At 43.7% G+C, this 17,789-nt stretch overlaps 1 protein-coding gene across 1 annotated transcript in view; it reads right to left on the reverse strand.

Moving 5' to 3' along the window:
* NIPAL2 (NIPA like domain containing 2) overlaps positions 1–17,789 on the reverse strand; it is a 50,883-nt gene that overhangs the window by 4,920 nt on the left and 28,174 nt on the right. Inside the window, exons 4-7 of the mRNA XM_035893908.1 lie at positions 17,092–17,151; positions 15,079–15,200; positions 7,609–7,705; positions 1,227–1,362 (exon numbers count right to left, since the gene is read on the reverse strand). Coding sequence (XP_035749801.1) covers positions 1,227–1,362; positions 7,609–7,705; positions 15,079–15,200; positions 17,092–17,151 — 415 coding nt within the window. The remainder of the gene's footprint in view (positions 1–1,226; positions 1,363–7,608; positions 7,706–15,078; positions 15,201–17,091; positions 17,152–17,789) is intronic.

The raw sequence follows: 17,789 nt of genomic DNA on the forward strand, positions 1-17,789 counted from the left end.
AGCATTGAATCCAGGAGGATGTTGCAATGCAGGCTGTTCTGAGCTCACACATGACAGTCAAATAAAATAAGAGAGGAAACAAATAAAATGAAAAATTTAGAATGACAGCACTGTCTCCATTAGAAAATGTGTCCAACAGAGAAGACAGAAAGCGACACTGAGCCCAGGGAATTAAATGGGCACATTTCACTTCTGTTTCACCCAGCAAATGAAAGAAAGAAAAAACTGGCAAGAAGGAGAGACGAATCCAGCAGCTTCCTATTTACCAAGCTTTTATTTCCTACTTTAAATGCCCTGCACTGTTCTCCCAGCAAAGACAAGCTGGATGTAAATCACTCTATAATCTGTTACAGGGGAGTTCCTGAGTCAGCCATGGAGAGTCACTGCATAATAACGCATGGACTTTCTGATTCCACATGGGAATGGTATGTTCTGCCACGAGAAAGCTGGGTTGGCTCTTCTACCGGAAAATAATCATGCAAGTAAACACTCCAACTCTCACTGGAGCGGTCTAGATGAGATTACTGAACGATGCTATCAGCACCTGAAGCAGAGGGACCGGCACAAAGGGAATGGCCTCTCTGTTCAGCTGCAAGCCGTATTTTACCATGCTGCCACCCCCAGCAACCTGCAAAGGCAGCATAAAACAATCACTTAACAGGCCAGAGGCCAGCAGGGAAAACTCTGATGTCCTCTGCACGCTAAAAGTTAACTATTTCCTAAAAAGGTACAGGCATACAGGGGAGCAAAGCGCAGCGTGCAGATGTAACAGAGGCAGGAAGAAAGTTGGGGTAAACTCGCTTCTTCGGTCTGACCAGTGACATAAGCTAGGGAAAAGAGATGCATAATGAGGGTAATACATGGCCATCTGATTATTCAGCAATGAAGGCTACTAAAAATAACAACAACAAAAAAAATTTGCATAAACATAAATTTCATTTTGTGAGTTCAAAACCTGTGCCAAAACTAGAACTAAATTTGGGCAGGCCTTGCATAAGGTGAGAATAAGATGAGGCAGCATCTGTGTAATTAATCAATTATAAACTGAGAAATAAGGCCTAAATAAACAATATAATCAGCTGTAGGCAATTCATGCATCTGTCAAGGCTCTGCCAGGAGTTTGTTGCCTTTAAGTGCAACTTGGATCTGGAGTGTCTATCAGTACTGAACAGAACTGACAGATTAAATGGGTACGAAGGTTAGGAGATAAATAGAAACTTACTTACTTGGCTTGGAAAGCACAAGAAGTTGCCATTAAAACAATCATGATATAGAAAACAGGATAGGCTAGCTGCATTTTCCCCTTTGTAGAGAGTGTTATCATGCTGGCCACAGCCTTTACAGCAATGACAGTCAGTGATGCTGAAAGGGAAGGGGAGAGATTAGCAGGGCAGGATTCACAGCCGGACCTCAGAGCATCAGTGAGGGAGGACGGGGTGCCAGGTCAAAGTCACAGAGCAGATTGCCTAAAGACACACTGAGGTAGGATTTGGGCACCTAAAGCCAAGCTTGTGAATTTATAAACACTTGCTAAGCTACTGCCTAAACTCAGAGTGGCCTTAACTCCACATGTGCTTTGTGTTTCGCTTGGAAGTTCTTGTAGCCCTAAGGCCTGCAACCCTTCATTCAACTCAAAGTTTCCCCATTTTCAACAGGGTAGCTGATGTTAGAGTTAGATAAACTCTTGCAAGGTAAGGCTTGCATGAGAGAGGCTGAGCTCAGGTTGAGGAAAGAACCAGATCCATTTCCCACTGCTGGGCACGTGTCCTAAACACCAGAGTACCAGTCAGAGGTGGTGCAACGGCCTCCACACCTTCCAGACATACTTTATGTAGCTCCAGCTGCTATTTTGGAGCCCAGGTTGCATTATTCAGGAGAGTGCTGAGAGGTGTCCTTATCTGTTCAAAGCAGCTGGGATACCTCCTCATAGCAGCCTACATGTGACACCAGCTGCCTACAATAACTCCTCACCCTCAGGATTTCTTGGCTGAGACGGGAGCTGGCCAAAGCTGATGTCTGGGGTCACATCACGAAGCACCTAGGTCTCCCCACTGGTTCTGTACAGAGAGCAGACAACCAACACAGGGGCCTGTGTTTCATTTCAGGGACCAGGATTTTCAGACCATTACTGGATTTAACCCACTGAATAGAATACTTCAGCAGTGTGTTTTCAATCCATTTAGTCACTGTCATTGCATCACCACAAACAAATCTCAGACAGCCGGCAATGGTTTTAATACACGTTGCCGGTTCAGAGAAGTCTTGCAATATACATCTTTTAGAAAAGGGGCTGACAGTTCAGCTAAGAGTTACTTTAGATTGCCTTTTGGAGTGTGCTCTTGGTTTGCCGAAGCTAACCCAAGCAGGCTGTGATTACTGCAAATAAAACGTAACAAATTCAAAAGCAACCAAAAATGATAAGAAGAGTCAGGGTGCAGAGATGACCTTTGAAGAAAGGTAATTAATTGTCAGGAGCACCGTCCCCCAGCTGGGATCCAGTTCCACCCTCTTCCAGAGCTGAGGAGTGTTGGATTTCGGTGGTCTGATTCATCCTCCTCTAACTGCAAAATTCAGATTGGCAAGGAGAGCTGCACTGCGCAAGAAGTTCAGGCCAAGGGTTGGGAGAAAAGGTGGGGGAAGAAGAAGCTCTGTGGTTTTGATTGCAAGCAGTTTTCTTATAGCAAGTCCAAAAGTTCAGGGGGAGTTTAAGAGTTGCATGTATCGTGTGATGATCCTGTTCACCAAATTCACTGTTTTCATGACAATCTTTCCACTTAGTGCTTTACTTCTTGCTCTGTAATGGAAATAGGTGCAGCAGTTCAACAAACACAGCAGTAAAAGTGAGCAGGGGAGGTCAAATCCTGGCCTGCAGTGGTACAAAAAAAATTCCAAAAAATACACTCAAGCTCCAACAAGCAGCCTACATAAAAACTGAGATTTGCATGGGGGAGTTACTACAACCAATTACAACCAATTGCTGAAAAATTGTTTCTGATGAAAGGCCAGTTTCCATCCCTTATAATTTTAACAAACCAGAAAAGAAAACATCAGGGGTTGGTTGGGGTTTTTTGGTTGGTTGGTTTGGTTTTTTTTGAAAAGTGAAATGATCTTTTTAGTTGAAGTAGCCCTGGAATAAGTTTCAAAACCTAGGAAATGGTTTTCCTATCTCTGATAGAATGACCCACCCCACCCCCCAAAAGCTAGTGTGACAAATGATGTCACTTTCCAGCTGTTAGGGCAGGAAACTCAGAAATCCCACTTTAATCTGCAATATTTTCCCCAAAGTTATGGTAACTCCCAGTATGCACATGAGGTAAGATAATTCTCACCAAATGAACTTGCAGAGTTGTACTAAGCAAACCGTTTGTGGATTTTCCAATCACCTCTGTATTTTCTTCATCATGAGAGTAGCTCTCATATCCAATGAAGTGCAAAGGCTGCCTTCTTTTTAAAGTAACCTTTCTACATTTCATTTACATCTGTACAAACCCTCCACCAGAAATGTATCTGTGCAGATACGAGAAAAGGCAGAAATGCTCTTCCACAAGCTGCCACCAAGAATTTGCTGCACAGGCACCCCAAGCCTCGTCCACCCCTCCTGCTGCCAGGGCCCTCCGAGGGCAGTGCATGTGTCAGACAGCTGGGAGCAAAGCTGCTGGGCCCTCTCTCGGCTCCCCACCCTTAGCTCAGCAGAAAGGTCGGGGAGCAAGCAGAAGGCTCTAAGCATAGCTTCGTGGGGACCACCAGGCACTGGGACGGCTGCAGGAACCAGAGCCAGTCACAGTTCTGGGTTTCCTCCTGGAAGGAATGTCAGTATTTCAAAAGTTCCCATGAACCAGGACTTGTTTGTTTGTGTCTTTTTTAATAGAGCAGAAATAATGGCACATTTTTTTCCTGAAGCTGCATACGTTCACCAAAACCTCAGCAGCCACCAGCTGAAAATGTTATTTTTCACTGATTGCAGCCTGACCACCAAATTGCAGTTAGTGCCCACCGGGGCACGGGTTTGCAGCCCTGCTGCTCTTCAGGAGCTCCACGTGCCCTTTCGGCACCAGAGGCATCAGGGCTGGCAGGCTCCACGGCAAAATAAGCACACAGGGCTACACAGCCCAATGGCCCAGGTCTACCAGAGCCATGTGTTGACCTTGCTTGGGGCAGCCATCATGGAATCATAGAATCATAGAATAATTTAGAATAGAATAATTAGGAAAATTTCCTCTTGTCCTATTGCTTGTTACTTGGGAGAAGAGACCAACACCCACCTTGCTACAACCTTATTCCAGGTAGTTGTAGAGAGGGATAAGATGTCCCCTGAACTCCTTTTCTCCAGGCTAACAAGCCCCAGTTCCCTCAGCCTCTTTGTTGTGCTCCAGACTCCTCCCCAGCTTTGTTGCCCTTCTCTGGACATGCTCCAGCACCTCAATGTCCTTCTTGAACCAAAGGGCCCAAAACTGAACACAGTATTTGAGGTGCAGCCTCACCAGTGCCGAGTACAGGGGGATGATCACTTCCCTACTCCTGCTGGCCACACTATTCCTGATACAAGCCAGGATGCTGTTGGTCCTCTTGGCCACCTGGGCACACTGCTGTCTCATATTCCACCGGCTGTTGACCAGCACCCCCAGGTCCTTTTCTGCCAGGCATCTCTCCAGCCATTCTTCCCCAAGCCTGTAGCGTTGCATGGGGTTGTGTTGACCCAGTGCAGGATCCGACACTTGGCCTTGTTACACCTCATACAATTCTCATCAATCCAGCCTGTCCAGGTCCCTCTGTAGAGCCTTCCCACCCTCAAGCAGATCAACACTCCTGCCCAGCTTGGTGTCATCTGTAAATTTACTGAGGGTGCACTCAATGCCCTTGTCCAGATCATTGATAGATATTGAACAGAACTGGCCCTGATATTGAGCCCTGGGGAACACCACTTGTGACCAGCCGCCAACTGGATTTAACTCCATTTGCCACCACTGTTTGGGCCCAGCCATCCAGCCAGGTTTTTACCCAGCAAAGAGTATTCCCGTCCAAGCCACGAGCAGCCAGTTTCTCCAAGAGAATGCTGTGGGAAACACTGTCAGAGACTTTACTAAAGTCTAGGTAGACAACATTCACAATCTTTCCCTCATCCTCTAAGTGGGTCATCCTTGTCTCAGAAGATCAGGTTGGTCAAGCAGGACCTGCCTTTCATGAACCCATGCTGACTGGGCCTGATCACCTCATTGTCCTGAACATGCCGCTCAAGATGATCTGCTCCATAACCTTCCCTGGCACTGAGGTCAGATTGACAGGCCTGTAGTTCCCCAGATCCTCCTTCCAGCCCTTCTTGTAGATGGACGTCACTTTTGCTAACTTCCATTCAACTGGGACCTCCCTGGTTAGCCAGGACTGCTGATAAAGGATTGAAAGTGGCTTGGTGAGCACTTCCACCAGCTCCCTCCATACCCTTGGGTGGATCCCATCTGGCTCCATAGACTATGTGTCTAAGCAGCAGATGCTAACCATTTGTCCTTGGATTATGGGGGCTTCTCTCTGCTACCTCTCCCTGTCTTCCAGCTCAGGGGGCTGAGTACCCTGAGAACAACTGGTCTGACTATTAAAGACTGAGGCAAAGAAGGCATTAAGAACCTCAGCCTTTTCCTTGTCCTTGGTCACTATGTTTACTCCTTCATCCACTAAAGGATGGAGATTCTCCTTAGCCCTTCTTTTGTTGCTGATGTATTTACAGAAATATTTTTATTGTCTTTTACATCAGTAGCCAGATTAAGTCCTAGCTGAGCTTCGTCCCTTCTAATTTTCTCCCTGCATAACCACATGACATCCTTGTAGTCCTCCTGAGCTGCCTGCCCCTTCTTCCAAAGATCACAAACTCTCCTTTTTCTCCTGAGTTCCAGCTAAAGCTCTCTGTTCAACCAGGATGGTCTTCTTCCCCACCAGCTCGTCTTTCAGCACATGGGGATGGCCTACTCCTGTGCCTTTAAGATTTCATTCCTGAAGAATGCCCAGCCTTCCTGAACTCCTTTGCCCTTCAGGACTGCCTCCCAAGGGACTCTGTCAACCAGGGACCTGAACGTGCCAAAGTCTGCCCTCTGGAAGTCCAAGGTAACAGTTTTGCTGACCCCCCCTCCTTACTTCTCCAAGAATCGAAAACTCTATCGTTTCATGATTGCTGTGCCCAAGATGGCATCATGGTGGGTCTGCCAAGAACTGGAGCAGTCAGGTGTAAGAGCCCACCAGGGGGTCTTCAGGCTTCCATCTATGTGACAAGTAGGCTGGACCCATTCATTGTGCAGGAGCGTGCAGTGCTTCACACTCCTTATGGCAGGGTTGGAAGCTGCAGAGTAGCTCAGGTGAGCTCTGCCGATGCTCCCAGTCTCCGTGCTAGGAGCTGAGGGAGGGCTGGACTCACACTTCACTCCTCCAAACCAAGAGCAGTCAAACAGTTAGTCCTAAGGCTTTTGGGGCTCTTCCATCTCTGCCTCATGCATGGAAATCTTTCAAGGCTTCTGCAGAGCTACAGATTCTAATGTTCCTAGGGCTGGGAAGCTTAAATGGGAAGACTGTCCCAAAAATGTTGATCTGAAAGTCTGAGCTTTTCAGGTGGGTAAGAAACCAGTCAGGGACCTGAAGGAAGGCCATTAATAAATCTGTGAGGGTTTTTCACATTCAGTTAAATCCAAATTGTGTAAGTGGCAAACTTTAGTGAAATTCTGTTTTATCATAACACTCATGACCAGCTCCATTAGAAATGGGCTTAATAAGTCTTTGCAGGCTGATACATGCACCCGCTGAACTCAGTGAAAATATAAGCATTGACATCAGTGGCACAGTTCAAGCACCTTTCATTTCAATGAAAGAAATGTTGTGTCTCATCAGGGTTTTATGGAGAATTGACAAGGCAAGAATGGGAGAAGACACAGGGTGGTAACAAATTCTTAATATACTCCTGCAAGCAGCAGAACTTTAGAGATAGCCTCCTGACATTTTTCAAAACTGATTCAAGTTTAACTTTATTGAAAGCTGCCTGATAAAATGATCTCCCTTGTTTCCCTGAGGATTCATAGTGGCAATGTTAATGAGAAGGCAAACTTCAGTGGCTCACTGAGTTCTTGCTATGCTTCTGGAAAGGTGGTAAAGTACGAAATGTTGCATATGCAAACAGGCATAGATAATTCAAAGAAAAGTTCCCGTACAGTCACAGCAAATCACTGCATTTGCTTACAGAGCACTTACAAGCTCTTAAGCTGCTCTATTTTAAAGAACCAATTTTCACAGATAGCCTGCTCTCCAAACCAAAGTTGCAAACAGTCCCCTTTCCCAGGATCTAAAGCTAAAGTGTTACTTAAAGAAAGCTTCAGAATACCATTGCACACAGCATATTAATTTCAGGAAATCTGTAAGAAGAAATAGTCCCAGAAATAAGCAGAGGAACTATGTTTCATAATCAGCTTTTCTCTTCAACAAGAGACCACAGCAAGAATCATGTGAAAAGTTTCAATGATTCTCCTTCAGCACGCTGCTTTGAAATGTCCCTAATCTAAACTAGCTGGGGAGACTGAGTGACAAGGAATTAGCAAGTAACAGACAGGAACATTGAAGTGAATAATATGCTCTTACCCAGTAGTGCTACCATCATTAACAAAACCACGATGTGCTTCACTGCCTTTCTTTTGTAAAAATAGAGGAGAATGCAGAATATTATAATTTCTAAAATCTGAAAATAAAAGGGAAGAAAGTTAGAGCTGTGAAATTATGTAATAAATGCTTCATTCAAAGTCTTTGAGATGTCACATTTCCTCTGCTCTACCAGTTCAAAGGCAAATTACTTTATGAAGCATCTTCTGCTAAAAACTAATCTTATTACCAGTTGACTGAGCTATCAAACAATTGTTGTCATTTATCTTCCCTATTATAGAAGAAGTTAAACTTTGAGCATTTCTGATTTCTTTAGTTTTTCTTTCTGCACTCCTAGCCATATTTTATCACTGGTAGCGTTCAGAAGGCTTTTTTAATGTAACAGCAAAGATACTTGTGTTTATTGGTAATAATTCTTACAGAACCTCCAATTCCTATGGAGTAAAGCACTTACCTGGAGGAACAGCAGTCTCTCCTTCTAGCTGTGGTATTCCTAGTGTCATTCTTTGTGACATGCAAGCTTATTTTTGTTACCCTTTCCGCCCTTCTCCCTAGTCCTACCAGAAAAAAATCCCTCCAAATACTGGTTTTTTTGTTCAAACTTTCTGCTGTATATCATGAGGAGAAAAACATTTATTTCATGTGGTCGTTCTCAAATCACAGGTACCTGTCAGGAGTTTACCTTGAAAAGCTCAATGACACATGAGCAGACCACGCTGCAGGACATCTGCAGCTTCTGAAGCAGCTTTACCTATGCTGTGCATGGTCCAAACTTGCTCCTTCAATAACACCTGACAGCTAAATGACAGACACTTAAATTTACTGACTTGCTGTTAATGTGTCTCTTTGCAGATGCCCTTAGTAACTCTTGCCTTTTGACATCTCAGAAGCATGGGTATTCTCCCTCCTACCCATGTTGCCCAAATACCCCTCCATGCCTGAAGAAAATAGCAACTGCAATAGCCAAAAGGCTTTTGTGAAGCCCAGAAGACTCATGAAAACAGGGATGATGGACCTCTGCACTGAGAGGTGCTCAGAGGCCTGGTAGCCTTAGAGACTGCATGGAGAAAGAGAATTCCATTTGTACGCGTTGGAAAGTAATCAGATGGGGGAAATAAGACAGAAAACGAGATTGTCATCATTAATGGATCTGGCTGTTGTAATTTTTTGCCAACAAAACAAGTCATAGATAAACCTCATGTCTATCTCCTTGGTTTAATCACCAACATACTAATTTATGTTTTGTAATGCCACTGCACTCTTAAACCAACAGTCGCCATAAGGCACCTCTAGACTCAAAAAGACCTGGGTGTTGCGCTGATGAAATTTCCAAAGAAGCAACTGAATGGTTACTGGTGGCGGTTATATAATGTAACATAGCTGATTTCTCATTTTGGAGAGTGACTGCAGCAGGAAAGCAGTCATCAGCTACATGCAGTTACTAAAATTCTCTACCACTCTCACACCTCCCCCAGTTTAGTAGTGTTCAAAAATATGAACAGAACATAATTATGCTTTAATTAATTTTTTATTTACCTTCACACTGATTCCTTGCTCCCAAAGACAACCGAGGGAAAGAACTTGAACACTGAAACACGGAACTTGAAACACTGAAAGACTTATCAGACACTGGAATGGGCTGCTGAGGGACGTGGTGGAGTCCCCATCCCTGGAGGTATTTAAAAGACGGGTAGATGAGGTGCTTGGGGACATGGTTTAGTGGTGGACAGGTACAGTTGGACTCCATGATCTTAAAGGTCTTTTCCAACCAAATGATTCTATGATGATGATTCTATGATGCGAGACAATTGCATCTCAGAACCTTAAAAACACAAATTTGGATTTTATATCACCTTGCTTTAAAAAATGCCAAATATTTATCACAAGATTAAAAAAAAAGCAAAGTTCTTTGGTTTCGTGTTTGGTTTTGTTTCTTTTTTTTTGTAAAATGTGTTGAATATAATAAAGTATTTTGCTGTTGCTTACAAAAAAAACTTTCCTGGACTAATCCTTGTTTAATAATCTTCGCAATCTCTTGTGGAGTGCTGGTCTCATCTCCCTCCAAAGCGACATCCCTCCCCACCAGGCTTGCACCCAGAGGTGAAAGCTGGGCCACCAGATGGTAGAGCGGAGGCCATTGCCTCAGACTCACAGTAAGTGACTTGGTCAGCCCCCCCAGCTTTATTCAACAGTGTAACACTGGGAATGTCTGAATCAGGAACCAAGGCAGAAGCCGTGTTAAGATCTGCGGACATGTGAGTTCATCTTGGCCTCCCTGTGGAAAACTACGCCAGGGTTTTGAGGGAACTCGAGAAGAGAAGTAAAGGTAGCAGCTTCGCTCTTCATGCCACTGGCAAACACATCTTAGGGCCAGAGGGGAATATCAGGTTATCAGGCTGCAGCTACAACAGCCTCCAAATGACTTCAGTTGCTGTTTTAACAGTGAAGAATTGCTCACAGGATGGAAGAAAGCTGTGCTAAATAAAAATTCCCCACATGCAAAGGTACCCAGGCTAAGAAAGAAGTTCCAGAGAAGTCCCAGGTATCCTCTTCCATGTCGTGCCAGTTCAGGACTTGCACACGGTATGGTGTGACTGGGATGGGGCCATGGCACCAGGTGACACAGCACTGAGACCTGCTGATCCCAGTGCAAACCTGAGCATCCATCACCTCTCCCACACCCTCAGACTGGTTGCCACAGAGTGTGCAGAAACCCACAAGGTGGCCCTATGGTAGGCAGCCAACTACACCTCAGGTACCGATTAATTTTACAACCCCTAGACAACTTTAATGACAATGCGAATAGAAGGAAGCACCATCATCTGCCCTGTGACTTAGATTTTGAACTACGCAAGAATAATAATCTGAAAACAAGCCCAGGGACAGTCGCTGGCTCAATCTGCCCCATCACACCAGCTCTGGTGCTCCACTCCCTCTCCCACCTCACTCTGACCCCTAGAGTGGCAGGTAGAGCCGAGCACCACCGACCTCGACTGAGCCAAATCACTGCTCATGGCTCTGTCCACCAGCCCTCCATCAGTCCTCATCCTGTCATCAGCTCTTCTCTTGCTAAAGCTACCATAAAGCTCCACTGTGATCTCCTCCTGTTTAAAAGCAAATGCACGCACTGAGAAGACTCACTTCTGAAAGGAAACAGCCAAGCAAAACCATCCAAAGGACATAAAAGAGTCCCCGATGGCAGCTCTAGAAGGGGCGCAGAGGTCTCTGTGCTTGGCTGCTTCTTCCTCCTGGGGAAGCCCCAAGAGAAGCAGTGGTGCAGGGCCAGAGATGGCAGTCCTGTGGCCAAACCTGGGGAGAAAGCTGATGTTTGTTTTTCAGGGCTATTTAAGTTTACTCAGCTGTCAAGTCTCGCACACTAAGCATGAAATTCAAACAATTAGTTCTCACCTTGTGCTGTCCAGCAGCCAAACTATTCTTCCATGGTTCTCTGCCACTCAGTGACCCACCAACAGGTCACCTTTAATCACAAGACAAGGGAGAGGCCATCACCTTGAGTCACACTGCAGGCAGAGTGCATGGCTCCTAACAGGACCTCACAGAGACAGGGACCCCCCCCCCCGCTGTTTCCTAGAATTGTATCCTGAGAATTACCCAAACAGTGCTCGCTCTCATAGTTGATAGCTGTGATAGTGTTAAATACAAAGTCCAGGAATGGGAAGTGCGTAGATTGTATCAGCTTCACATATTCTGTTTAGAGTAATTGAAGGAACTTGACCTGCTTACCATCATTTTTGCTATTACAACTAATCTCTGCTGAAGCCTCCTCAAGCCCACATCTCATCAACATTTTTTTATAATCATGATGTTTTCCATGTTTCTAAGCATTACCAGAAGGCACCAGAACAAAATATCACATTGTCTGCCTCAACTGTTTTCCTGGGATATACAGCAACATAGGGACCAATGAACCAGGAGGGTGTTCTAGGTACTTTGAAGGAAAAGCAGAAATGCTTTGAACCTGATTTTACTGTGATTAAATATTAACAAGCCAATACTCACTATGCTTCTGTTTAGGGAAACCTAAGAGCTTCATCTATAATTGATATCTTCCGTAGTGACGAGCACCACCGACCTCGACTGAGCCAAATCACTGCTCATGGCTCTGTCCACCACTCCATCAGTCCTCATCCTGTCATCAGCTCTTCTCTTGCTAAAGCTACCATAAAGCTCCACTGTGATCTCCTCCTGTTTAAAAGCAAATGCACGCACTGAGAAGACTCACTTCTGAAAGGAAACAGCCAAGCAAAACCATCCAAAGGACACAAAAGAGTCCCCGATGGCAGCTCTAGAAGGGCACAGAGGTCTCTGTGCTTGGCTGCTTCTTCCTCCTGGGGAAGCCCCAAGAGAAGCAGTGGTGCAGGGCCAGAGATGGCAGTCCTGTGGCCAAACCTGGGGAGAAAGCTGATGTTTGTTTTTCAGGGCTATTTAAGTTTACTCAGCTGTCAAGTCTCGCACACTAAGCATGAAATTCAAACAATTAGTTCTCACCTTGTGCTGTCCAGCAGCCAAACTATTCTTCCATGGTTCTCTGCCACTCAGTGACCCACCAACAGGTCACCTTTAATCACAAGACAAGGGAGAGGCCATCACCTTGAGTCACACTGCAGGCAGAGTGCATGGCTCCTAACAGGACCTCACAGAGACAGGGACCCCCCCCCCAGCTGTTACCTAGAATTGTATCCTGAGAATTACCCAAACAGTGCTCGCTCTCATAGTTGATAGCTGTGATAGTGTTAAATACAAAGTCCAGGAATGGGAAGTGCGTAGATTGTATCAGCTTCACATATTCTGTTTAGAGTAATTGAAGGAACTTGACCTGCTTACCATCATTTTTGCTATTACAACTAATCTCTGCTGAAGCCTCCTCAAGCCCACATCTCATCAACATTTTTTTATAATCATGATGTTTTCCATGTTTCTAAGCATTACCAGAAGGCACCAGAACAAAATATCACATTGTCTGCCTCAACTGTTTTCCTGGGATATACAGCAACATAGGGACCAATGAACCAGGAGGGTGTTCTAGGTACTTTGAAGGAAAAGCAGAAATGCTTTGAACCTGATTTTACTGTGATTAAATATTAACAAGCCAATACTCACTATGCTTCTGTTTAGGGAAACCTAAGAGCTTCATCTATAATTGATATCTTCCGTAGTGACTCAAAGTGCACATAAGCAAAAGAGAAAAAAAACAAGCTAGGATAGTCATTCTTGCTCAGACATGATTATGCTATGGCAAAGTCTCAGAAGGTGACTCAAATTTGTCTCATGTGGGAACTATGTGTGGCTATTTCTGCAGAACTCCTCTGGTGCCGTGGAGTGCCACGTGGGGATGGTTTATCACCCACACTGAACATTTTGTACCATTGGGGCTTTGTATTTCTCAGCAGACCATACTTCAGGGCTGCTTTTAGAAAGACTGTTGGACTGCATTATACTGCTGTACTCTCTCCTCGCTATATATTTATACTGGAAACTGCAACTTCTGCTGCACTTTTATATATCTCAGCAGCCAACCTGTGCTAGGCATCTTACAAACAATTATGAAGAGCTGCCCAAAGAGAATGTTCACAGCAGGGTTTGCTTGAACTTCCAGCAGCATACCAGGATACTCAGGCTGGTATCTTGGTGTCTCTTGCGGAGCCTTTCATTCCTCCCTCTTCTTTGGACAGAAGCTCAAAACAGATGAATCCAGGGAGCAGAAGGAACAAATAAAGCTTGATAGGCTGTTGAGTCAACAAGATTTGCTATGTACTTGCTCCATCCTTCCCCGCAACCCATGCTGTACATGTAGGATTGGATGCTGGCTGAGGCAAGTAAAAAAGAGAAGAGGGGAAAGGAAGTCCAGGGGTTACCTAGCGCCTCCTGATAAGGCATCCAGACGTGTTCTTATTAACCTTTCCTGAAACAAAGTCAAAAAAGTCCTCAGATGGGGAAAAGCCCTTTTCCAGCAACCTGTTGATTTTAAGAAAATGTGAAGACCATACAGCGCAGAGATTTCTGGTGTCACTGGGCATAGATTGAGAGTTTTCTCACTCCACCACCTCTACACAAACGGGTTAGGCAGCAATTTAAAATCAGTCCCTAAAATGCAAGGCTGTTTTAGTATCTGTAGGTGGAACTGCATGGTAGAAGGGAGATATTCAGAAAAAATAATAGAGAGATATACAGCAGGAAAGAGAGAGGGTCCTCCAGTGAGGACCAAGACCCCTGTTCTGAACCACCTCGTAAAGAAGTCTCTCTCCCCTCTGCTGATTACAGGGATTTGCTGAAGCTCTTGTTGAGGCTGAAGCTGCCCTTACTGAGTACCCCAAAACTCTTGGGCATTGCCTTGAAAAGCCTCTCTACTGCCCGATTGAAAGTACACGTTATGATTTATGTAGCACGATCATTAATTTCTTCCACTGAGCTGTATCACCATCTTTCAGGATCTTTTAATATGCACAAAGAATTGAGCAAGAGGATCAAGATTTTTTTTGTGTTAGCATGTACTTTCTGCTTAATCAATAGTCTCATGGATAGTTAAGATGTACTTAAAGCTGGCAGGTTGGCTAAAAGTTAGTTTAAGGTCCCTAAACTGTCTACTCAGTGGCTTTCTAACTGAGCTTCCTACTGAGAAAAGCCCAGGCACGTAATAATCTAACCCAAGTGAGTCAATTTACTGGGAAAAAAAGCAACTGCTTCTGAAGCTCCTATAACTGCATCTTTTACATTCAGCTGGAAGAACAAATTTTCAGCATTCCAGAGGAAAAGAGAGAGAGAGAAATTCCTCCTACTCACTCTGGTCTTGTTCCTGATGCTAATTAAATACCTCAAAGATGATGTATGATATTTGAAGTTTGTATACCAATACTTTAATCAAAATGGTATTTTTGTATTTAAATTCAAACTCAGGTTCAGATTAACCTCAGTTGTATTGAAGCAGGCCTCCTCTCCACAGCTCCATACAAAGCTCCTTTAGGCCAGGCTTAGCAACATGGGGATAAAACAGGGTGATATGAAATAAAAAAAGCAGGACCAAGAGCACACATAGCCTGATTTTTAAAAACACAAATCCATCACATTCCAGAAAAGCACTGTAACTCAGATGTACATGCAGACAGGGTGGCATGAACACATATATAGGAAATACAAGCAAAGCCAATTATTTAGGTTTTTCCTCAAGCCCACTAAAACCGAAAATCTTTCCATTCTTGTTAATCCTGCACAACCGTGACTTTCCCCTGGCATGTAGTTCGAAAGACATCTTTTGGTTCAGTGTATTTTCAGCTTGGGGACTGGAGTGATGACCCAGAGACTTGCTCTCTCTCCTACAAAAATCACACAATTTATCTTCAGGAGCTGTTTTTCTGCCACTAATTCATAATGCTGCAAAAAGCCCAATAACCCCAGTTTTTCTGATTTAGGGAGTAGTATGAACCAGATACTCACCAAATATACCAAAAAAGGCCAGCTCACTAAGTAATTCTGTACTCGTCTTGCTGTGAGCTCTTGGGGTACATTTGGAGCAAATGTCACCAATAAGTATGTCCCTGTTACTGACAGTGTTCCTCCTTTAAAGAAAAGGACACGTTATTTTGGTAATACAATATCTGGTAATCAATCATGGTCAGCCTTGCTCTGCAGCTGACTTGGAAATAGTTTCTAAAAGAAAAATTAAGTCAATTTAATCAGATCTGGACTTAGGTAATTGGGTTGCCTTGCATTTGTGGTCTTATCTAGTGTAATTTTTGTTAAAGACTCAAAGGATTTTGGAAATATGAAAAAAGCTGTCAGTAAAGCCTCAGTGAATTAGGGATCCAACTCAGCAGTGCATTTGCAAATACTCTCAATTCTAATACCAAGTGCACGACAAAGGAGAATTGATCCTTTGTATTTCTCACAGGCACAAAGCAGGTCACATAAACTTACCCTAAACTGAAAGGAGAGGTTTCTTAACTGCGGCAGACAGCTAGATCATTAACCAGGGTAAATAAACACGCTTCTCCTGAAGTCGGTGTGGCTGCAGAGGTCTGCACCAGCTACGGACCTGCCCTGGAAACGTTAAGCGCAACAGGTACGTTCCAGTCCAATGCTCGTGTGAAGCTGTCGTGAAGCCAACTTTTTGGCTGCTCCCTGTTGTATTTGCAGACCTATGAACTGTTTTATAAAAGGTTGATTTGCAAAAGACTGTGCAGCCATTAGGTTGCCAGGGCCCCTTTTCAAGGTCGAGCTTTCATTATTGTGCTTTTAATAAAAATCTGGAAGTTCTGCCTTGTGGACAGCCAGCTGACAAACACAGATGTTCATTGAGGTACTGAGATAGAAGTGAGCCGATCCTGAGCTCATAAGCTGTATTGGATTAAGGAAGATATTAGCTAATCAATTTTTTTTTCAAGTAATCTTTAAAATTCTTGGCAAACCTATAAATTAGTGTGGAATACAAGGCTCAGGAATACAAAACAAAGCACATCCGGAGGACTTTGCTGGCATTGCTATTGCACACAGTTCCTTTGGAAAAGCAAAACTGTTCTATATTTATGTGCTTGCAAAAACATCACCATATTTCCCATCATACAGCTCATTCCTATGGAATGTAGCAACATTGTTAAATCCTTCTTGCAAAGTTGAACTCACAGAAATAAAATAAATCAGTGTTTGAACACTAGTTAAAGCAACACACAATGTATAAAGCCATAAGGGAAACATGATCAGTCAAGGGAGGGGGGATTTTGAATATAGCTGTCTAACTTGGATCCCAAACCTAAAAAACCATTATATAGTATTCCTGGAGTAATACTGAACAGATGTCTCCCCACAGCAACATCAGGTGCACTGTCGCAGCCGAGATGGCTTGTGTAAAGCCCAAACCCTGAAATATGCTTGTCTCTCACTATTACTGGGTTTAAGCAGAGCAGTTTTGATATGCAAAGAAATCCTGGACACAGACAAAATGTTGACATGCTTTTACAGTGAAGACCGTGTTTTCCAACAAAAGATTGACAATATGATTATTTGTTCTTTGAAGTGATAAAATTAATATCAAAGGGAAGGTGTCACTTTTAATTGAGCTTGAGTTTTTGTGCAATGTCTATGCAGCAAGAAAAAAAAATCTTGTATTTGAATAATTCATAGTTTCTTTGTTTTTATTAAAATTGTGTTGTACTCATACAGATAATACTAAATACAACCTCAGAGGCAAAAATAGACAATGAAATAAAATTGAGCAATAAGGACACATAAGGAATGAGTTATGGTTTATAAGAGCAAAGGATTTGGGAATGCAGTCTTTTCCACATGCATTGAAGATCCCCTCTCTTTTTGTCACTTCTTCCCAATTTTGAAAGTATCTGCCTCGAAACACTTGCTCAGGAAAGTGGGACTGTGAAGGTGGGGGGCTGTGAGAGTTACAGCTTGCTAAGCATATGGTGACACACATGTCCATATTAGCAAATGCTGACTTACCCAATATATCAGCAGCCCTCATGGTCTTCTTTAGGAAAAAGACAGAAATAAATGCACTACCTAGAACAGAAATATAAAGACATTTTTTATATTTGATAGAATATCAAGCGCTATAGGAAAAAGCTGCCCTGGGCCAAGTATAAATATATCTTGCGGCTGTTGTTGTTGCACCATACCATGATATAACCAGCCAGGAGTCCATTCCAGCAACCAACCAACCCTCAGTTTTTGCAAGATTTTAAACGTATCCATCAGGCTCTTACGTGGCGGAAGAGATGCAATACCCTTCCCATCTCCCACGCAGACACTGCTTAAACTGCTCTGATTCAGTCATACATAAAAGTGTCAGGAAAGTTGGGCACTGATCAGCCTTACCGTTCCACTCCCCATTTTGCTACCAACTCACTGTATGGACTTTCTCAAGGCAAATTGTGTCATAGAAGGATAAAATTCTGCTTCTTTAGACTTCAATGTATTAGTATAAGAAAAGTAGCAGCAGTACAACCCAGAGGAAGTAAGCCACTGCAAAAGCGTAATACTTAGTATGAACTAAGAGAGTGGTCACAACATCTGCAAACAAGCAGGTGGTAGAACCAAGTTATGTACCATACAGGAGCACTGCCCATGGTCTTCTAGAGTGACATGTAATGAGGAAGGAGAAAAATGTAGGTGAGCCCTGAAAATGACCTCCTGTTCCC

This window comes from Egretta garzetta, unplaced genomic scaffold (assembly GCF_000687185.1).
Source record: "Egretta garzetta isolate BGI_Z169 unplaced genomic scaffold, ASM68718v1 scaffold154, whole genome shotgun sequence".
NCBI lineage: Eukaryota > Metazoa > Chordata > Aves > Pelecaniformes > Ardeidae > Egretta > Egretta garzetta.